The 24,175-nt window shown below is 41.1% G+C and overlaps 1 protein-coding gene across 1 annotated transcript in view; it reads left to right on the top strand.

The window, feature by feature from the left end:
* LRRN4 (leucine rich repeat neuronal 4) overlaps positions 1-23,650 on the top strand; it is a 42,355-nt gene extending 18,705 nt beyond the window's left edge. The window contains exons 3-5 of the mRNA XM_073628619.1: positions 6,075-6,279; positions 8,027-8,161; positions 16,675-23,650. Of these exons, the coding sequence (XP_073484720.1) occupies positions 6,075-6,279; positions 8,027-8,161; positions 16,675-17,848 (1,514 nt within the window). The 3' untranslated portion in view covers positions 17,849-23,650. The remainder of the gene's footprint in view (positions 1-6,074; positions 6,280-8,026; positions 8,162-16,674) is intronic.
* The last annotated feature ends 525 nt before the right edge of the window (positions 23,651-24,175 follow it).

The following is a 24,175-nucleotide window of genomic DNA, read 5'->3' as shown; positions in this document are numbered from 1 at the left end:
CACCACTTCTGCAGCGCCCGTACTTCCCCCATTCACATCCCCAACCAAATGCAGTCGGCTGCATGAGAGGCATTTTCTTTATGTCCTCCCGAGTACCCCTACCCAACGAACCCCCCAAAAAAGATGTGTCTGCAGCAAGCGCGGATATAGGCATGACACCCGCTATTATTGTCCCTCCTGTCCTGACAATCCTGGTCTTTGCATTGGTGAATGTTTTGAACGCTACCATTCACTAGTTGAGTATTAGCGTAGGGTACAGCATTGCACAGACTAGGCACACTTTCACAGGGTCTCCCAAGATGCCATCGCATTTTGAGAGACTCGAACCTGGAACCGGTTACAGTTATAAAAGTTAGTTACAAAAAAAGTGTAAAAAAAAAAATATATATATAAAATAAAAAAAAATAGTTGTCGTTTCATTGTTCTCTCTCTCTCTATTCTCTCTCTCTTGTTCTGCTCTTTTTTACTGTATTCTATTCTGCAATGTTTTATTGTTATTATGTTGTATCATGTTTGCTTTTCAGGTATGCAATTTTTTATACTTTACCGTTTACTGTGCTTTATTGTTAACCATTTTTTTGTCTTCGGGTACGCCATTCACGACTTTGAATGGTTATACCAGAATGATGCCTGCAGATTTAGGTATCATCTTGGTATCATTCTTTTCAGCCAGTGGTCGGCTTTCATGTAAAAGCAATCCTAGCGGCTAATTAGCCTCTAGACTGCTTTTACAAGCAGTGGGAGGGAAAGACCCCCCCCACCGTCTTCCGTGTTTTTCTCTGGCTCTCCTGTCTCAACAGGGAACCTGAGAATGCAGCCGGTGATTCAGCCAGCTGACCATAGAGCTGATCAGAGACCAGAGTGGCTCCAAACATCTCTATGGCCTAAGAAACCGGAAGCTACGAGCATTTTATGACTTAGATTTCGCCGGATGTAAATAGCGCCATTGGGAAATTGGGGAAGCATTTTATCACACCGATCTTGGTGTCGTCAGATGCTTTGAGGGCAGAGGAGAGATCTAGGGTCTAATAGACCCCAATTTTTTCAAAAAAGAGTACCTGTCACTACCTATTGCTATCATAGGGGATATTTACATTCCCCGAGATAACAATAAAAATGATTAAAAAAAAAATGAAAGGAACAGTTTAAAAATAAGATAAAAAAGCAAAAAAAATAATAAAGAAAAAAAAAAAAGCACCCCTGTCGCCCCCTGCTCTCGCGCTAAGGCGAACGCAAGCGGCGGTCTGTCGTCAAACGTAAACAGCAATTGCACCATGCATGTGAGGTATCGCCGCGAAGGTCAGATCGAGGGCAGTAATTTTTGCAGTAGACCTCCTCTGTAAATCTAAAGTGGTAACCTGTAAAGGCTTTTAAAGGCTTTTAAAAATGTATTTATTTTGTTGCCACTGCACGTTTGTGCGCAATTTTAAAGCATGTCATGTTTGGTATCCATGTACTTGGCCTAAGATCATCTTTTTTATTACATCAAACATTTGGGCAATATAGTGTGTTTTAGTGCATTAAAATTTTAAAAAGTGTGTTTTTTCCCCAAAAAAATGCGTTTGAAAAATTGCTGCGCAAATACTGTGTGAAAAAAAAAAATGAAACACCCACCATTTTAATCTGTAGGGCATTTGCTTTAAAAAAATATTTAATGTTTGGGGGTTCAAAGTAATTTTTTTGCAAAAAAAAATAACTTTTTCATGTAAACAATGAGTGTCAGAAAGGGCTTTGTCTTCAAGTGGTTAGAAGAGTGGGTGATGTGTGACATAAGCTTCTAAATGTTGTGCATAAAATGCCAGGACAGTTCAAACCCCCCCCAAATTACCCCATTTTGGAAAGTAGACACCCCAAGCTATTTGCTGAGAGGCATGTTGAGTCCATGGAATATTTTATATTGCGACACAAGTTGCGGGAAAGAGACAAATTTTTTTTTTTTTTTTTTTTGCACAAAGTTGTCACTAAATGATATATTGCTCAAACATGCCATGGGAATATGTGAAATTACACCCCAAAATACATTCTGCTGCTTCTCCTGAGTACGGGGATACCACATGTGTGAGACTTTTTGGGAGCCTAGCCGCGTACGGGACCCCGAAAACCAAGCACCGCCTTCAGGCTTTCTAAGGGCGTGAATTTTTGATTTCACTCTTCACTGCCTATCACAGTTTCGGAGGCCATGGAAAGCCCAGGTGGCACAAACCCCCCCCCCCCCAAATGACCCCATTTTGGAAAGTAGACACCCCAAGCTATTTGCTGAGAGGTATAATGAGTATTTTGCAGACCTCACTTTTTGTCACAAAGTTTTGAAAATTGAAAAAAGAAAAAAAAAATCTTCATTTCTTCATTTTCAAAAACAAATGAGAGCTGCAAAATACTCACCATGCCTCTCAGCAAATAGCTTGGGGTGTCTACTTTCCAAAATGGGGTCATTTGGGGGGGTTTTGTGCCACCTGGGCATTCCATGGCCTCCGAAACTGTGATAGGCAGTGAAGAGTGAAATCAAAAATTTTCACCCTTAGAAATCCTGAAGGCGGTGATTGGTTTTCGGGGTCCCGTACGCGGCTAGGCTCCCAAAAAGTCCCACACATGTGGTATCCCCATACTCAGGAGAAGCAGCTAAATGTATTTTGGGGTGCAATTCCACATATGCCCATGGCCTATGTGAGCAATATATCATTTAGTGACAACTTTGTGCAAAAAAAAAAAAAAAAGTGTCACTTTCCCGCAACTTATGTCAAAATATAAAATATTCCATGGACTCAATATGCCTCTCAGCAAATAGCTTGGGGTGTCTACTTTCCAAAATGGGGTCATTTGGGGGGGGGGGGGTTGTGCCACCTGGGCATTCCATGGCCTCCGAAACTGTGATAGGCAGTGAAGAGTGAAATCAAAAATTTACACCCTTAGAAATCCTGAAGGCGGTGCTTGGTTTTCGGGGCCCCGTACGCGGCTAAGCTCCCAAAAAGTCCCACAGATGTGGTATCCCCATACTCAGGAGAAGCAGCTGAATGTATTTTGGGGTGCAATTCCACATAGGCCCATGGCCTGTGTGAGCAATATATCATTTAGTGACAACTTTTTGTAAATATTTTTTTTTTTTTTTGTCATTATTCAATCACTTGGGACAAAAAAAGAAATATTCAATGGGTTCAACATGACTCTCAGCAATTTCCTTGGGGTGTCTACTTTCCAAAATGGGGTCATTTGGGGGGGGTTTGTACTGCCCTGCCATTTTAGCACCTCAAGAAATGACATAGGCAGTCATAAACTAAAAGCTGTGTAAATTACAGAAAATGTACCCTAGTTTGTAGACGCTATAACTTTTGCGCAAACCAATAAATATACGCTTATTGACATTTTTTTTACCAAAGACATGTGGCCGAATACATTTTGGCCTAAATGTATGACTAAAATTTAGTTTAGTGGATTTTTTTTATAACAAAAAGTAGAAAATATCATTTTTTTTCAAAATTTTCGGTCTTTTTCCGTTTATAGCGCAAAAAATAAAAACTGCAGAGGTGATCAAATACCATCAAAAGAAAGCTCTATTTGTGGGAAGAAAAGGACGCAAATTTCGTTTGGGTACAGCATTGCATGACCGCGCAATTAGCAGTTAAAGCGACGCAGTGCCGAATTGGAAAAAGACCTCTGGTCCTTAGGCAGCATAATAGTCCGGGGCTCAAGTGGTTAAAATTCGGATGAATTTTTGTTTTTTGGAAATTCAGATGTATCCAAATTTCTGAATTAGAATAATACCGAATTTAAACGAATCTGAAGTAACAAAAAATAAAATTTGGATCATTATCGAATACTTTTCTAATTTAAATAGTTTTCAAATTCGAATTTGAAAACTTTTCGAATTCAAATAGTTTTCCAATTTCCAAAGAGAATAAAATAGAATAGAAAATAAAGGAATAGAAAAATTTTCACATTTCCGAATTTCCCGAATTTCTGAATTTAGAATTTCCGAATTTTCAAATTTTCAAATTTTCGAATTTCCGAATTTCGAATTTCGAATTTCTGAATTTTCGAATCCTGAATTTCTAAATTTTCACATTTCCAAATTTTGAATTTCCGAATTTTTGAATTCTGAATTTCCGAATTTTCTGATTTTCGAAATCCGAAAATTCGGAAATTCAGAAATTCAAAAATTTGAAAATCTGAAAAAAAGAAAGTCAGAGGAGGAGCTGAAATACACATCAGAATTATACATGTGCGGTTCGTTTCGGTTCATATTTAAAATTCGGACGAATTTTTGTTTTTCGGAAATTCAGATGTATCCGAATTTCCGAATTCGAATAATATCGAATTTAAACCAATCTGAAATAAAAAATAAATTTGGATCGTTATTGAATACTTTTCAAATTCAAATAGTTTTCAAATTTGAATTAGAAAACTTTTCTAATTCAAATAGTTTTCCAATTTCCAAAGACAATAAAATAGAATAGAAAATAAAGGAATAGAAACATTTTCACATTTCCGAATTTTCCGAATTTCTGAATTTCTGAATTTAGAATTTCCGAATTTTCAAATTTCTGAATTTGAAATTTTCAAATTTTAAAATTTCCGAATTTAGAATTTTTGAATTCCCAATTTCTGAATTTTCGAATTCCGAATTTCCGAATTTTCACATTTCTGAATTTTGAATTTCCGAATTTTTGAATTCTGAATTTCCAAATTTTCTGATTTTCGAAATCTGGAAATTCAGAAATGTAAAAATCCGAAAATTCGAAAATCTGAAAAAAAGAAAGTCAGAGGAGGAGCTGAAATACACATCAGAATTACACATGTGCGGTTAGTTTTGGTTCATATTTAAAATTCGGACTAATTTTTGTTTTTCGGAAATTCAGATTTATCCAAATTTCCGAATTAGAATAATACCGAATTTAAACGAATCTGAAATAACAAAAAATAAATTTGGATCGTTATCGGATACTTTTCAAATCCAAATAGTTTTCAAATTCGAATTAGAAAACTTTTCTAATTCAAATAGTTTTCCAATTTCCAAAGAGAATAAAATAGAATAAAAAAGAAACTAATAGAAAAATTTTCACATTTCCGAATTTCCGAATTTTCTGAATTTCTGACTTTCTGAATTTAGAATTTCCGAATTTTCAAATTTCCGAATTCCAGATTTCTGAATTTTCGAATTCCAAATTTCTGAATTTTCACATTTCCGAATTTCGAATTTCCAAATTTTTGAATTCTGAAATTCCGAATTTTCTGATTTTCGGAATTCAAAAATTCGTAAATTCAAAAATCCGAAAATTCGAAAATCTGAAAAAAAGAAAGTCAGAGGAGGAGCTGAAATACACATCAGAATTACACATGTGCGGTTCGTTTCAGTTCATATTTAAAATTCGGACGAATTTTCGTTTTTTGGAAATTCGGATGTATCTGAATTTCTGAATTAGAATATTACTGAATTTAAACGAATCTGAAATAACAAAAAAATAAATTTGGATCGTTATTGAATACTTTTCGAATTCAAATAGTTTTCCAATTTCCAAAGAGAATAAAATAGAATAGAAAATAAAGGAATAGAAAAAAAAATCTATTCTATCCCTTTATTTTTTTATTCTATTTTACTCTCTTTGGAAATTGGAAAACTTTTCAAATTTGAAAATTTTTCTAATTCCAAAACTATTCGAATTCAAAAACTATTCGAAAACTTTTTCGAATTGATCCGAATTCGAAAAATTTGAATCGATTTGAAAACGAATAAACAAAATAAATTTCCAAAAACGAATTGAACTAAATAAAATAAACAAATTTATGTAAGTAACGAATCAAAACGAAATGAAACAAAACCAATTTTTTTCGTTCTGCACGTGTCTAATCAGAATATTTCAAAGGTCTCAGGAAGGAACCCTAAAAGAAAAACAAAAAAACGAATGCAGCTATCACATCTAAGAACTGGCAAGCTGCAATATAATACACCACTGTGCCGTACATCAAAATGAATGACGAAAAGTAGAAAATGATATGGGAGAGTAGACGGTGTGATGACGTCAGCAATATAATGGTAAAGTGATAACAAGCAATGAAATGTCTGATTTTCTGTATTTCAGTCGATGAAGCCTGGGGTAAAGACTTACCAAATCTGAAGGAGCTTCACCTCCAGAAGATGGTCACTATGAAAAGACTGGAGGACAAGTTGCTCAGATGGTTTCCCCGATTAGAAGTTCTGAACTGTTCCGGCTCCTCGGGACTCTCTCATGTCGGGACAGAAATATTTGAAAATGCTTCCAAATTGAAGAATCTCTCGTTTCATGAGTAAGGGTTTATATAGAACAATCGTCATTTATAGTGTACATTTGTAGACATGGTGGTGCCGGGTTCTGTGGTATGTACAGGGGCAATTTTAAGGTTGAAATATTAGTCTGGAGCAGTGGTCTCCACAATATGGCGCGGGGGGGGCGGGAGGCAACCTTTTGCTCGGCTTTATCAAGCCACTGGGGCAATATTCCTCCCACTGATATGAGGAACCATTTCCTCCACTGACACCAATGATGGGGCATAGTTCCTCCTATTGACAACAACAGTGGGACACTATTTCTCTCACTAATACCAATCATGGGGCACTATTCCTCCCAATATTACTAATGATGGGGTACTATTCATCCCACTAATACCATAGATGGGGCACTATTCCTCCCAATAACACCAACAATGGGGCACTATTTCTCCCACTATTACCAACGATGGGGTACTATTCATCCCATTAATACCAATGATGGGGCACTATTCCTCCCAATATTACTAATGATGGGGCACTATTCCTCCCACTAATACCGACGATGGGGTACTATTCATCCCACTAATACCAATGATGGGGCACTATTTCTCCCACTAATACCAACGATGGGGCACTATTCCTCCCAATAATACCAATATTGGGGCACTATTCTACCCAATATTACTAACAATGGGGCACTATTCCTCCCAATAATACCAACAATGGGGCACTATTTCTCCCACTAATACCAACGATGGGGAACTATTCCTTCCATTATTACTAACAATGGGGAACTATTCCTCCCAATAATATCAATGTTGGGGCACTATTCTTCCCAATATTACTAACAATGGGGCACTATTTCTCCCACTATTACCAACGATGGGGCACTATTCCTCCCAATAATACCAACAATGGGGCACTATTTCTCCCACTATTACCAACGATGGGGAACTATTCCTCCCAATAATACCAACAGTGGGGCACTATTCCTCCCACTAATACCGACAATGGGGGATTTTCCTCCCACTAATACCAATGATGGGGCACTATTCCTCCCACTAATACCAATGATGGGGCACTATTCCTCCCAATAATACCAACAATGGGGAACTATTCCTCCCAATAATACCAACAATGGGGCACTATTCTTTCTAATATTACTAACAATGGGGCACTATTTCTCCCACTATTACCAACGATGGGGTACTATTCATCCCACTAATACCAATGATGGGGCACTATTCTTCCCACTGATACCAACAATGGGGAATTTTCCTCCCAGTAATACCAATGATGGGGCACTATTCTTCAGAATTACAGCATACAGAATTAGCCTGTTTTGTGACATAATTTGTTCAAGCAACCTGAACTTCCTCTAATCTGAAAAGTACATTTTAATGCCATTCAATAACAATGTTCTAGTTTTTGGTGGACCTTGGAGAGTCTCAGGGACTCCATTGGTGAGATCTCAATGTCGGGTTCCTGGATCTGCACAGATACTGATTCTTATGAGGAGTCTCATTCTTCTCGTTGGAATTATTATTTTATTTATTTTCTTATTTATTTGTTTTGTATCATGTGAAATGCAACAAGAGCAGTACGAATACCCCAAAAAATAGGCAGGAACACCTGAACCTGCCATGGCAGGGAGATCTTACAAAGGTGTTTCCTAGAGATAAAAGATGGCTCAGCCAACCAGGTTCTCTACTTATAACTTAAAATGTCACTTTTGGGTGGACTGGCCTTTTAATACAATTCTGTTTTTATTTTGTCATCATGCAGCTGTAACCTGACTTCCCTCCGTCCTTGGAATATGACTTCTACCGTTTTAGCTATTGACCTCAGTGAAAATCCATTAGAGTGTAGCTGTGAACTGGACTGGCTGCTATCAGACCCTGACCGCATAACACTGCTCAGGTAACAAACGGTGGGAAGATATTCATGACATCATTTAATACATTGTTATCAAATGTTAGCAAGAAGTAAGAGGTTATCGGGATGGCTCGGTTTTGGTTCTCCAATCTGGAGTTGTGATGCAATAAAGGAAGTCAACAAGATCACTGATGAAGCCAATATAGGTTATCTAAAGGGAAACATTTCCTTTATTAGTTTTATGAGTACTGAAAAAGAAACATTTTAACCACTTCAAGGGCCAGGTCTATTTTTGACATGTGTTGTTTACAAGTTAAAATCTGTATTTTCTTTCTTTATTTTTCTGCGAGAAAATTACTTAGAACCCCCAAACATTATATATTTTCTTTCAGCAGAGACCCTAGAGAATAAAATGGAGATTATTGCAATACTTTATGTCACACGGTACTTGCAGAGTGGTCTTACAAACACAATTTTTTTGGAAAAAAATACACTTTTTTTAACCACTTCAGCCCCGGAAGATTTTGGCTGCTGAATGATCGGCGCCGTTTTTTGCGTTTCGGGCACTGTGTCCCTTTAACTGACAAATGCGTGGTCGTGCGACGTTGTACCCAAACAAAATTGACGTCCTTTTTTCCCCATAAATAGAGCTTTCTTTTGGTGGTATTTGCTCGCCTTTGCGGTTTTTATTTTTTTGCGCTATAAACAAAGAAAGAACGACAATTTAAAAAAAAAACACAGTATTTTGTACTTTTTGCTATAATAAATATACCAAATTTTTTCTCAGTTTAGGCCAATATGTATTCTTCTATATATTTTTGGTAAAAAAAAAAAAATTACAATAAGCGTATATTGATTGGTTTGCACAAAAGTTATAGCGTCTACAATATAGGGGATGGATTTATAGTATTTTTATTTATTTATTTTTTTGTTACTAGTAATGGCGGCGATCTACAATTTTTTTTATCAGGACTGCGACATTATGGCGGACACATCGGACACTTTTGACACATTTTTGGGACCACTGGCATTTATACAGCGATCAGTGCTATAAAAATGCACTGATTACAGTAAAAATGTCACTGGCAGGGAAGGGGTTAACACTAGGGGGGAAATCAAGGAGTTAACTGTGTTAACTGTGGTGTGTTTCTAACTGATGTGGGAGGGGACTGACCAGAGGAAATGACAGATTGTGGTTCCTAGCTAATAGGAACACACGATCTGTCACTCCTCTCAGAACAGAACAGGGAAGTGTGTGACCCTCGGCCATGAGCACTGGCACCCCCATTGTGCAGCGGGCGCGTGCGCGCCTGCTATCCCGACGTACAGCTACGACAGTTCGCAGGATCGCGCCGACCCGCCGCAATAAAATGACGGCGGCTGGTCAGCAAGTGGTTAATTAAAAAATAAGAAAACAACAGTAAGGCCATTTTTTTTAAATAATGTGAAAGATGATGTTATGCAGAGTAAATTGATACCTAACATGTCATGCTTTAAAATTGCAAATGGAATGGCGATAAACTATGGTACTTAAAAATCTCCATAGGCGGCGCTTTAATTTTTTTTACAGGTTACCTGTTTAGAGTTACAGAGGAGGTCTAGTGCTAGAATTATTGCACTTGCTCCAACGATCACGGGGTTACCTCACATGTGTGGTTTGAACACCGTTTACATATGTGGACGCGACTTACGTATGCATTTGCTTCTGAGTGCGAGCTAGGAGGGATGGGGGTACTTTAAATTCCTTTTATTTTTTTTCTTATTTATTTTAGTTTTGAGTTTTTATTTTCATACTGCCCCTTTAAAAAAAAAAAATTGTAAGCATCCCTTGTAAAAAAAAATAAGCATGACAGGTCCTCTTTATTGCGAGATCTGGGGTCAAAAAGATCTTACATCTCATATTTAAACTTAAAAGAAAAAAAAAAACCGTCTTTTTACTTTTTATAATAAAAAAAAAAAAAATGGCCCTTTAAGGCCATTGGGCAGAATGGACGGAGGTCGCTTCGGTCCTCCAGGGGCATAGAGTCGAGCGGGGGCCATCCTGCCCGAACTTGACTTCCTGTCCATCGCTCCCCAGGATCGGATCATTGATGAGAATGGACACCATTGAATGGTTTCCCTTGTCATGTGACTCTATGCGAACCAGTAAGAAAAAAGTGGAGATTCTGCTTTAGACAGGAGATACAATGTAACCAGGGGCGTAACTACCACCATAGCGACCCATGCGGGCGCTGTGGGGCCCGCAGCCGAGTGGGGCCCAGTGAGGATAAGAGCACTGCCGGCACAGTCTCCCAGCCAGGGGAAGAGAGAGGAAAGGAAGAGGCGAGCTGTCCGTATCAGCAGAGAACTGAATTGCCCGATGTAAGAGCTTTCATTAGAACTTCCAGTGTTCCCGGGGCTCACGTCACATAGCTCCACCTTTTTGGCCCGGTGCCTTTGATAGACAGAACGCCGATCCAATGCGGGACATGTGACGTCATCAAAGGCGTCGGGCCAAGAGGTGGGGCTATGTGACGATGAGCCCCGGGAAGACAGGAAATTCAAATGAAAGCTATTACAGCGGGCAATCCCGCTCTCTGCTGATCCGGGTGGCTTGCCTCTTCCTCTGCATAAGTGGGGCTGTATGGGGCACAGGCAGACCAGGCTGTATGGAGCACAGGTCACGCTGTATGGGGCACAGGTCACGCTGTATGGGGCACAGGTCACGCTGCATTGGGCACAGGTCACGCTGCATTGGGCACAGGTCATGCTGTATGTGGCACAGGTCATGCTGCATTGACATTAGGGCAGCTGTTGGGGGGGGGGGCTGTTTGCAACATTTTGCTATGGGGCCCTGCTATTTCTAGTTACGCCCCTGAATGTAATATTGATTATAACCATTGTTATGATGGGAGATAGAGAGATACAGGCTCCACACACACACTAGGAGCTTGAAAGAAAATGACAGAAAAATGCTGGATAAAAAACACTCATATTTAGCGTTTTTGTGTTGGCGTTTAGCAGTTTTTTTTGCCAGCATTTAGCAGTGAATAGCAGGTTGTTAAAATGCCAGAATTTTTAAAATGTTGGCATGGGGTTCCCCTTTAAAATCTGTACCAGACCCAAAGGACCTGGTATGGATTGGGGAGGGACCCCCACACTGTTTTTTTTTTTTTTTTAATGCCAGCATCCTTTTGATGCTGACAGCTGAGGAGTCATTGGTTGTTAAGGACACGGTGGCCGTCCGCTCCTTAACAACCCGCTATTCACTGGTTGTTAAGGATGCCAGCAGCTGCCCGCTCCTTAGCAACCATGTTGTTTAGTAGTGTGGAAGAAAAAAAACGCTAGCCACCAGCGCTTAGCAGGACTGAAGAGCCTGTAGGAGCGTTCAGCATTTTTTTTTCTGCCAATAAATCGCTGTCAAAAACACAAACCAAAATGTTTTTTTTTTTCTGCTCCTAAACGCTGAGCTTAAAAAAACACCTCTAGAATACAAAGTATGCATAGACACATAGGATAACATTAGTTTCTTCTAGGGGCATAAAAGACAAAACAAAAAAACCCCCCACTAAACAACTCTGGAGCAATGTTATTTTAAGCTTAACATTGTTCATATCGGAGATAGAGAGATACAGAGTAACATTGTTTATAAACATTGTTTAAATGGCAGATAGAGATATACAAAGAACCATTGTTTATAAACATTGTTCAGATGGGAAATAGAGAAATGCAAAGTAACATTTAAAGTGGTTGTAAACCCCATTCATTAAATTTGACCTAAGCACATATAACTGTAGTGTTTACTTATCTCTCTCCAAAGCTCTAAGTGCTGTGTCTTTCTGCTGATCCGTTCCTCTGTTATCGGCAGAGTCATTTCTGACAAGTTCTCCGACTACATGAGATAACAGTAGGGGTGTTGAAAATAATCGTAGCATCGATGCATCGCGATTCAGCTGTCCACAATTCTGCATCGGTGCTACGACCGGCATAATCGATTGGCGGGTGACATCATCCCGGCTTGCCCTGCCTCTGCTGGGAGAGCGCTCCCAGAGTACTCTTCTTACAAGTGTTAAACTAACTGTGTGTTATTGAATCCCGTCTTATAGTACATTAAGTGCCCCACTGTACATGCTTTTTAAAAAATATGCTATATAGTAGGCATGTGCAATTCGTTTCGTTCCAAATTAGTTTTTTAAGGAATTTCGACAAATTAGTTAATTCGGGAATATCCGAATTAACGAAAACCCGTTTAACAAATTTTTTCCGAATATTCGTAAATTCGATAAAATTGGACATTCGTACATTAGTAAATTCGTAAATTTGTAAATTCGAAAATTTGGAAATCTGAAATAATAGTTAACTAATAATAACTTAACTATTAGTAATTACTAGTAACTTTTAAATTATAGGTATTGTAATTTCCTTTCAAATTTGGCTGTTAGTGAACGTAACACATACAAATTTATCCGAAGTTATGAATGATCCGAAAAAACGTAATGGAACGTAACAAATTAATAATAATAAATAACAATAATAATAATAACAACGTTTTATTATTATTATTTATTATTAATTTGTTCCGTTCCATTTGTTTAGATGCAGCATTAATTTTGGATAATTCGTAACTTCGGATAAATTCGTATTTGTTACGTTCACTGACAGTCAAATTTGAAAGGAAATTACAATACCTATAATTTAATAGTTAGTTACTATTTCAGATTTTTGAATTTTCGGGTTCTTGGATTTTCAAACTTCGAATTTACAAATTTCCGAATTTTCTAATTTACAAATGTAAGATTTTACGAATTTACGAGTGTACAAATGTAAAAATGTACGAATGTACGAATGAACGAATGTTCGAATTTACGAATGTACGAATAAACGCATTTACGAATGTACGAATGAACGAATTTATGAATCGCGATCATAACGAATGACCCGAAAGACGAAAAAAAATAATAAACTAAAAAAAACCAAAACGAAAATGAACGAATTTTTTGGCTGTGCACATGTCTACTATATAGTACCTCATTTCAGAGTGTCCCTCACCGCTCATGTGACTGCCTGGCCCACTGCTCTTCTCCCGATCTGACAGCTACAGCGGGGCTGAGAATCCCCCGCTGACGTCAGCTGGGATAAGAGAGGAGAGCAGCGAGCCGGGCAGACTGAGTCACATGTAAGTCGAGGGACAATCTGAAATGCAGTACTATATAGCTACATATTTTTTTAAAAAGCATGTACAGTGGGGCACTTAAAGCAGAGTCCCGCCGAAAAAAAAAAAAAATTAAAAGTCAGCAGCTACAAATACCGCAGCTGCTGACCTTTAATAATCAGACACTTACCTGTCCCACAGTCTAGCGATGTGGGGGGAACGAAGCCCCGCTCGTCTCCCCCTCCTCTCTGTGGCACCAACATTGTCACGGTGGGCGCCCGGCTGTGGTTTGACAGCCGGGCACACACTGCACATGCGCGAGCCGTGCTACGCGCTGTAACTGGCCGGGCAATCATCTGGGACCTGTGACATGTCTCAGATGATTGCTGAGAGGGAGGGGTGAGAGATGATCTTCCTTCGGGCGCCGCAGTGCCCCGGAAGGAAGTGGGAGCCGGAACCCCCTGAAAAAGAGGGTTTCCGCTCCCCCCCCCAAGAAATGACATGCCAAATGTGGCATGTCAGGGGGTCACCTTCCCTTAAAGCGGAAGTTCCATTTTTTGGTGGAACTCCGCTTTAATGTACTATATGATGGGATTCAATAAGACACAGTTCGTTTAACACCTGTAAGCAGAGTAAATGTGAGTTTTCACTCTGTTTACAACTCGTGCTGAGAGTTCAGGGATACTCCATCCCCAGACTCTCCCATCCTTCTGTTCCTATTCATGGATTCCTCCATCTCCATCCCAGGACTCTCCCATCCTTCTGTTCCCATTCATGGATTCCTCCATCTCCAGACTCTCCCATCCTTCTGTTCCCATTCATGTATTCTTCCATCTCCATCCCCAGACTCTCCCATCCTTCTGTTCCCATTCATGGATTCCTCCATCTCCAGACTCTCCCATCCTTCTGTTCCCATTCATGTATTCTTCCATCTCCAGACTCTCCCATCCTTCTGTTCCCATTCATGTATTCTTCCATCTCCATCTCCAGACTCTCCCATCCTTCTGTTCCCATTCATGGATTCCTCCATCTCCATCCCCAGACTCTCCCATCCTTCTGTTCCTATTAATGGATTCCTCCATCTCCATCCCCAGACTCTCCCATCCTTCTGTTCCCATTAATGGATTCCTCCATCTCCATCCCCAGACTCTCCCATCCTTCTGTTCCCATTAATGGATTCCTCCATCTCCATCCCCAGACTCTCCCATCCTTCTGTTCCCATTCATGGATTCCTCCATCTCCATCCCCAGACTCTCCCATCCTTCTGTTCCCATTCAGGAATTCCTCCATCTCTATCCCCAGACTCTCCCATGCCTTTAAAGTCCAAAGGATCCTGTGAGGACCTAAATGGTAGTAAACAGCCGATAGGCAATGCCCGCGTCACCAGGAAGAGACAGAAGCACTGCAAGAAGGATCCTCCTCTCCGTGGAGCTTGCACAGGGATCATGCGCTTTGCTCCTCAGAGGCAGAACAAAGCCGGGGGGAGGGAAAGGAACGTAAACATGTGCAGCCATCACCTATTTTTTTCTATTTGAATGAACAAAGCAGAGTTTCCCTTTAATACGTGAAGGTGAAATGTTTCTATAAAGGCAGAAGAAGCATGGAATATATGTAGAACTTTGTAGAACTATGTGATATAACTGGTGAGGAAAGTTTACTGGCCATTTGTGCATTAATTCAATATTTTAGTGATTTTGGAAAGCGTCCTGAGAGTATTGTAAAAAAAAAACGGTTTATACGCAGTTCCCTTTAAAATAAAAAGCTATCGAACTTATCAAAGTTAAGTAACATCTCTTGACTAATATGAAGTAAAATAAAATGATGTGTCACCTGCATGCAGTCGTTAAAATTAAATTTCATATGTTGTGCTCACAGGCGTGTGCACGGGGTGTGCCTGGGCACAGCCTATTTACCATGGGTGGCGCAGATTGCTGCCTGCTGCCCGGGCCCCCCTCCTCCATAGTGCTGCCGGCTTCACTCCTCTCCTTTCCCGCCGGAAGCTTCTGCCGGCACACAGGGGGATGTTTCAGGATGGAGGAAGAAAGGATAGAAAAGGAAGGATATTGACCCCTTCTAATCGGTACAGATAACGCACTGTGTTCATTCAAAACTGAAGCATAACAGCCTGTGTTTACTATGCTTCAGCTTGTGGATGAACAGGAAACAGCTGAGCACAGAGCACTTCCCATTCACTGTCCAGTGCAGCTGAGGCTACAGAGCAAGGGACTGGTAATTTCTGTCTGCAGTCCCTTTCTGTCTCAAAAGTGAAACATCAGGGGTCTGTTTAGACCCCTGGTATTTCACCAAAGCCCCTCAACGGGACTCCTAAAAAAAGAGTAAAAAAAAAATAATAATAAAAAATGATACTGTAAAAAATAATTAAAAAAAATAAAATTGTTAAAAAATAATAAAAATAAATTAATAAAAATACAAAACTACTGACACCATTCACTGCTCTACTAAAACCATTCATGTTTTAATGAGCAGGGCCCTCTGATCCCTCCTGTATTGATTTGTATTGTAAGTGTACTGTCTGCCCTCATGTTGTAAAGCGCTGCACAAACTGTTGGCGCTATATAAATCCTGTATTATAATAATAATAATAATACTACATTTTAAAATGTTTGTCTACACTTATTTATAAGAGTGTGTGTTTATATATATATATAATATATATATATATATATATATATATATATATATATATATATACTGTATATATACACATACGCATTTGTGTTTAAGCTTTGGTGTGCACATCCTAATGCAATAGGCTGCGCACGCTTATGGTTGTGCTGTTGAAATAGGTCCAATGTGATTGTCTATTGGTTTATTCTAGGAAAAGTGAAACTCACTGCCGCTCTATGAAAGGAGATACATCATATATTTTCTTAGAGCAGTATCTTAATTTCTGCCAATTAAACCAGAAGAATGCTTCACAAAATAATTTAAAAAAATAAAATTGTTAAAAAATAATAAAAATAAATTAATAAAAATACAAAACTACTGACACCATTCACTGCTCTACTAAAACCATTCATGTTTTAATGAGCAGGGCCCTCTGATCCCTCCTGTATTGATTTGTATTGTAAGTGTACTGTCTGCCCTCATGTTGTAAAGCGCTGCACAAACTGTTGGCGCTATATAAATCCTGTATAATAATAATAATAATAATACTACATTTTAAAATGTTTGTCTACACTTATTTATAAGAGTGTGTGTTTATATATATATATATCTAAATATAATATATATATATATATATATATATATATATATATATATATATATATATATACACTGTATATATACACATACGCATTTGTGTTTAAGCTTTGGTGTGCACATCCTAATGCAATAGGCTGCGCACGCTTATGGTTGTGCTGTTGAAATAGGTCCAATGTGATTGTCTATTGGTTTATTCTAGGAAAAGTGAAACTCACTGCCGCTCTATGAAAGGAGATACATCATATATTTTCTTAGAGCAGTATCTTAATTTCTGCCAATTAAACCAGAAGAATGCTTCACAAAATAAGATGGAAGATTTCAGCATGTCAACACCAACCAACAACATCACCGACATTGTAACAATAGCACAAAAAGATTCTGTGACAGCCACACCAAGACCAGAGGAGATGGGGCAAAAACCCCACCTTCCAGCCCTCCCGGAAAGCGTTACTGTTTATAAAACAACAGCAGCCGATTCAACTATTTTATCCACTAAAGCACAAACAGATTCAGATATTCAGGGAACCATCACTCTCGATGCTGGAAGTGGCCACACTAAGGGCAGTATAACCTCCGTGAATGGTCTTGGTGGACCTTCAAAAGACAGTAAGTACACAACAGAGTCAACATTGACCACCAAAGAGCTCACCAGTCCATCGGGCAGCACAAAAGCTGGTCAACCCATTCCAGAAGACAGTTCTAATGAGGAACCAGCTAGCGGTCCCCGGGATTACACACAAGATTATGATAGTGAGGAGAGTCCACCAGAGAGATCAACGATCCCCAGCACAATATCAGCCTGTGACTATGATGGCTGTAGACACCTTCAAACACCCTGCGCCGAAATTCAGGCACTGACCCCATGCTTGTGCCCCGGTCTTTCAGGGGAGGATATAATTCCAGATTCACCACATTTGAAGAATGTATCTGAGATAACAGACACATCAGCACTGATCCACTGGTGTTCACCAAACTCTATTGTGGAAAGATACCAGCTTGTGTATCAGTCTGGTGACCAGAACAAGACTGTTGATAACATTTATGTCGCCATGAGACAATACACTTTGTATAACTTATCACCATACACTACCTATAAAGTATGCGTGGTCGCCTTTAATAAAAAAGGGCAAAGTGAGGCAGAGAACGTGGCATCCAGGACTCCCTGTGCAGAATTTAAAACCAAGCCAAGTTACATTATGATGCTTGCTATATTAGGTGGTTTAGGGGGGTTCTTCCTAGTAATTATTACTGTATTGGCTGCCTGCTTGTATAAGACATGTAGAAATAACATGGTAAATCAATACGACACCCATCTGGTGTCCTACAAGAACCCGGCATTTGAGTACCATTTGACCATTCCATCTTATCATTAAAGAAGAGGGTTCATGGTCTCTCTTCAGGACTTGCTCCATCTAAACACCTATTTGTAATAATTTATAAGAAATTCAAAGTTCTTTTTAAAAGTCTGGATCACAAGGTGCCTACTAAGTTTCTTGCCCAGCAAACCTTCTTCTGTGCCCCAGCTGGCACTACTATAAAGGCCCCAAATTATCAACTAGGCTCTGCATGGCAAAATGAAAACCGTCTTCGTTTAGGGTAGTGAAAGAAAAGATTAGTTTAAAGCAGGGGTGCCCAACCTTTTTGAAGAGCGAGGGCCACTTAAGCAACTTGGTAACCGGTTACGGGCCACAATGAGAGAAACGGGCAGATGACAGGTCTGTGTCCACTCTGCATAGGCAGAGCAGACATGGACACAGCCCGCTCTATTCTATGGGCCCTCTGATCCGCCCAGACGGAAGGGGACGGATCCCCTTCTGTTGTTTTTTTTTTAGTGGATCGGATTGGAGGTAGCCGGGTGTAAATGACCACAAGTCAGATTACATCTGCCGCTCCATAGAGGTGAATGGAGGGTCTGATTAGGTCTGCCTAAAAAACGGACCAATCATGTGAAAGGGGCCTAAGACTGTTTTCACACTGATGAGCTGCAGGTTATCCGCACTGCGGGTGCAGCTCAGTGCACCTGCGGCTTTCCTGCGGGTAAGCTGCACTTTACCATAGACTTCTGTTATATCCTGTAGGTGTGATGGATGCACTTTATGCAAGTGCACCAAACCTGCAGGTAATAACAGAAGTCTATGGCTCAGTTCAGGTAACCCGCAGGTACACCTGTGGATCAGTTTGAAAGCAGCCCAGAGTAACCAGTGCAGAGAACAGATATGCCCATTTAAATTTAAATTAAAAACTGACCTCAATCTTCACTTCAGGAATTCTGCAGGTATCGTCAGCTGTTGCTGTCCAAGGCGGAGTGCATTTGGTATCACTCCGCCTGTGACAGGAGGCGGCACTATACTGTAAGCATTGGCTCTGCTCTCTACTGCAGCCGCATGCCTCCTCTACCGCAGGATCCATTTAGGGCGCGGCCCAACCATTAGGGGCGCCGCCCCCCTATCCATTCGTCCAACCCCCTAATCTACATTCGGGGCACCGGATTCATTGATTCCAATGGGAGGGGGTGTTTTTCTTAAGCATGTGATTAGAGCCAGAGGCTCTAATAGGCTTGAAAAAAGGGTGGGATCGGGGCGCAGTGCTTGCCCACCCAGTTGTGTGACAATAGAAAATAAATATTCGCTATTTTCACACTGAATCTTGTTGAGACCCGTTTCCGATTGGCCAAAACGACAAGTGGTCCTTTTGGACCACGATGAGGAGAGAGGAGGAGGGAGGAGACGCGGAGGCCACCGTACGAGATGTAAGGGACGAAGCCGCTGCCTGGAGGGAAGCGCTGCTTGGGGGTAAGTGCGGGGCTCATTGACCAGGGGGGTTTGCCACCCACCCCCCGAAAATATACCACCAGCCGCCACTGTTTCATTCTCAAAAAGGGTCTGCCATTTCTGACAGTCTAAGAATGCTCAGTGCCTAGCCATCCCTGACCTTAGGAGGCACACTCTCCTAAACCTTGTGGACGGCCTTCCCAGATGAATTGAAGCTGTTATAACTGCAAAGCGTAGGCCAACTTAATAATGAACCCTATGGACTAAATCATACACACGATCTGATTTTCGACAGATGAAGCGTCAGACTTTTGTCCCGAAGGGCGTGTGCCAGGAACTTGTCTTGCATACAAACGGTATACAATTGTCGGCCAACAAACACGAACGTAGTGACGTACTACTTGGAATTTTAGCTCTTGAGCGCCATCCTTTGGGCACCTTCTGCTAATGTCGTGTTTGGTGAGCATTGATTCCGAGCATGCGTGTTTGTACTTTGGACTTTTGTGTGACGGACTTGTGTACAGACGACAGGAAAATCTGAAAACAGACCGTTGTCCGCCCAAAAATTTACTAGCCTGCCATCCAACATTTGTTGGCGGAAAGTTGGACAACAATTGTCTGATGGAGCGTACTAACAGTCGGATTTTAGGCAAACAGTCTGTCATCACACAACTCCCTGCCAAAAATCCGATCGTGTGTACGAGGCTTAAGACTGGGAGGCCATTAAAGTTCATGTGCGTGTAAAGGCAAGCGTCCCAATACTTTTGACAATATAGTGTATGTACACACTTACACAGGGAAGAGTGATAGGTAATAAATACATCTATGTTTTACATTGTTCTTACAGTATCAGCCAAACTAGTAGGCTTTAAAAGACAGCAGACTAGAAAATATCCTGTGTGATAACAAGCACCTCTGACTGAGTTATACACCAGGAGAATTTTGTCGGAAAGTGTTTGGACAGAAATTCTGAACAATTGTTCATCAGAGTATTCTTGCCATCATTGAGTCAACCAGGTTGGTTTGAAAGCCCCTAAAGGCCCATACACAGGATCGGACTTTTTGACAACAAACATGCAAATTACCTGTTTTTTAGGCAACATCCGACCGTGTGTACGCTCCATCGGACAAACTTTTTCGGTCTTCATCGGACAAATGTTGGCTGTGCAAACAGACAAACTTGGCGGCAACAAAAGTCCTGGGTCGGCTAGTCCCATCGTGTGTACACAAGTCCATCAGACTTTAGTCCAAAGTACAAACACGCATGCTCAGAACCAATGCAAAAGATCAGAAGTTGACCAAAGGGTGGCGGTAAAGAGCTGAAAAAACCACGTGATTTGGTGAAAGTTGGCTGAAAAAGTCCTGCCGTGTGTATGCATACCAAGTTCACGGCCAACGCCCTTTGGACAGAAATCCACGTAAAAGTTTGTTTGAAGTCCGATCATGTGTATGAGGCTTTAGAAATATTATCCATCCTGTTCCTTCATATTTTCTTGTCACTACGGTTCAAAACGATCAACGATTTGAGCTTACTAACCATGAGAAAATTAAAAAAAAAATTTTGAAAAATATTTTTGAAACAAATATTACTGGCTTATGGCCAGCTTTACTTACTATTGCCCTTTAGCACAGCAGGAATGGCTCAGCTACTGCAAGCAATACTGGAAAGGAAGAGTGCATTGCTTGCTTTTATTTGTGGTCAGAAGTAATAAAAGCTCAAGTTCCAGGTATGATCTTTATTCCATATTTACATTGGATCATCTTGGACCAATGTATGTATGCGTATCTCATACCTGAGGGTCCAAAGGGGACAATGACTGAAGGGGCAACTATAGTCATTGCTGTGGTCTAATGCATTTCGGCTATAAAAACGTCCTCATAGTATGCAGCCAATAAAGAGTAATGCCGCGTACACACGGTTGGAGTTTCCGATGGGAAATGTTGGATGTGAGCTTGTTGTCGGAAAGTCCGACGGTGTGTATGCTCCATCGAACATTTGCTGTCGGACTTTCCGACAACAAATGTTTAAAAGCAGGTTCTCAAATTTGTTGTCGGAAAGTCCGATCGAGTGTACACAAGTCCGTCGCACAAAAGTTCGCGCATGTTCGGAATCAAGCAGAAGGAGCCGCACTGGCTATTGAACTTCCTTTTTCTCGGCTCGTCGTACGTCTTGTACGTCACCGCATTCCCACGTTCGGAATTGTTGGCCAACATTTGTGTGACCGTGTGTATGCAAGACAAGTTTGAGCCAATATCCTTCGAACAAAAATCCACAGTTTTGTTGGCGGAAAGTCCGATTGTGTGTACGGGGCATTAGAGTAAGGAGTAAGAAGAAGAGTATACTGGGTGGTCAGCTCTTTTTCTGCTTGCACTATTCACAAAAGGCCCTGTATTGTTTCAATGAATGCAAGGCATTTTCTGACTGGATAAGGTGAGGCGTTGACGTCCATCACCAATCGATAGGGCCATGTAACCACAGCAGTCAGGCACTGATACATCAGTGGGGTTATTAACTTTTTTGGTGTCATTCTCAGGGTTGCTGTTAGAAATCACGGGGGGGCCCCTCCTTCCCGGGCAAAAGTGACTGAGGACACAGGATTTACCAGCCCCTTTCTTTGCAGCCTCAGCAGCACAAATTAATGAATAGGAAGCACTCTATAGCTTTCTGCTCATTCACAAACCGAAGCACAGTAAACACAGTTTACTATGCTTCAGTGATGAATGGACACAGGAGTGATTGGTACCGATCGCTCACTGTGTTCATTCAGGAAAGGAAGGGGCCAATAAATTACATATTTACTGGCCCCTTCCCCCACTCTCTATTCTGGAACATCTCACTTTGTGCCTGCAGTAGCTGCCAGCTGGAGAGGAGGGAAGCCGGAGGTGCTGCGGGGGAAAGGGCGAAACGGGGGGCCTGGACAGCAGATGGAAGGGGCACATGTGCTAGGACCAATCCCCCTGCAGTGCAGCCAGAGGGGAGAAAGAGTAAGAGAAGCTGGCAGCCATGCAGGGGGAGGGAAAAGAGGAACGATGGTGGCAATAGGACAGTACAGCCGGTCCTCCTACTCAGCAGGTGTCCGGGCCCCCCTTTTGAATGGATGTTGCCCGGGCCCAGTACAGGAGGGCTGGCTGTACTGCCTTATCCGTGGCCCTGGTCATTCTATCAGTCAGTATTAGTATTGAAATAGTTTTATGGGGATGTTGATTGGTTGATTCTTCCACTGACTCCTACACATCACAGAAACTACGAAAACATGCAAATCCCCACCCATAAATGTGCACAGCCTATTGCATTAGGGTGTGAACCCTGAAGCTCAAACACACGTGTGCATGTGTGTCTACACATTTATGGCCCGACACATTGATCTCCCTGCCAGCACAGTGAAGGAGAAATGCGTAAGAGCCGGTGAGAGGGAGATCTTTCCTATTTTCCTCCCGGAACACAGAATGATAAAGGGGTGATTAGGGTGTGCCCAGGCACACTCGGCACACACTGTGCTCACGCCTGTGTCCCCGACACTGTAATTGACAGCTTTTTTATTTCTAGAAAACAACAAATAAGTTTCACCCTCTCTAATTTATTGACAAGCCGGAGATGCCTCATGCAGGCTAGTGGTTCTCATTCTCAGTCCTCACCCCCAACAGGCCATGTTTGCAGGTTTTCCTTTATCTTGCACAGATGCTTTAAATCACAGTCCATGGTTTGGTATTTTGGACAGCTATTTTATCTAAGAGAAATTCCCAACACATGGCCTGTTGGGGGGATACTTGAGGACTGGGGTTGAGAACCACTGATGTAGGCCATTGTAGTTGAACAGAACTTGGGAAATCCATTAGTAGATCTTGCTTCCTAAATGCCAATAGATAGTTCAGACTGTAGACCTCTACATCAGCATTTTGAGAGGCCCAACATGCTGACTTAAGTTTGGTAGCCATAAAATAGAACGACAAAAAAAGATTTGAAGTAAAACAGGAAAATACAATGGATCTTCAGTACGTACAGCAGGTGGATGCAACACACAAAAATTAGACTCTTTGCAGCATGTAGCAATGATGAACTTTCACGAATTATATACTTATGAAGGTCCCCTAATGGCCAGTTCAGACTTTCAGAATACAAGTGATACAACATCAATTATCATAGGACAAAGGATTATGCATGGAAAAGACTGACCTCATAGACCTGCCGGTGGACCACATCATCATCCTAAGACAAAGGATTGTGCATTTAAAAGACTGACCTCATTGACCTGCTGGTGGACCACAGACCGGCATGAAATATTGAGCCAGTCAAGGCTGGACTGGGACTTACAAGGAAACGATTGTCTTTTTATAATTTGTTTTATACATCAGCTTAATGTAAATAATTGTATTAATGTGAGTGAATGTTTTATAAACCTTGTTTCTATGTATGGCTTGTAGATTATGTATGTACGATACTAATACCACTACAATGGTACGCTACATGTTATTTGGATGAAAATATTCCCTATTGAAGAATGTGCTCCTTGATACTAATGAAGAACAGCTGGCTCTTAAAATAAGAGTTGGGTTCATTTACAAATGGATATACAGTACATAGATCAGTGGCGTCGCTAGGGGGTGGCTTTTTGGGCTATAGCCCCGAGTCTCTGTAGGGGTCTGCAAAGGGGAGGGAAGGCTCCCTGGGGACCCTGATGTAAGTGGGGGGCTCTCTGGGGACCCTGATGCAAGGGGAGGCTCTCTGGGGACCCTGATTTTAAGGGGGAGGCTCTCTGGGGACCCTGATTTAAGGGGGAGGCTCTCTGGGGACCCTAATGTAAGGGGGGCTCTCTGGGAACCCTGATGTAAGTGGGGGGCTCTCTGCAGACCCTGATGCAAGGGGAGGCTCTCTGGGGACTCTGATGTAAGGAGGAGGCTCTCTGGGGAACCTGATGTAAGGGGGGCTCT

The sequence above is a fragment of the Aquarana catesbeiana genome, linkage group LG04, assembly GCF_042186555.1.
Source record: "Aquarana catesbeiana isolate 2022-GZ linkage group LG04, ASM4218655v1, whole genome shotgun sequence".
In the NCBI taxonomy this organism is placed as follows: domain Eukaryota; kingdom Metazoa; phylum Chordata; class Amphibia; order Anura; family Ranidae; genus Aquarana; species Aquarana catesbeiana.
This window is presented reverse-complemented; position numbering and strand designations above follow the sequence as displayed.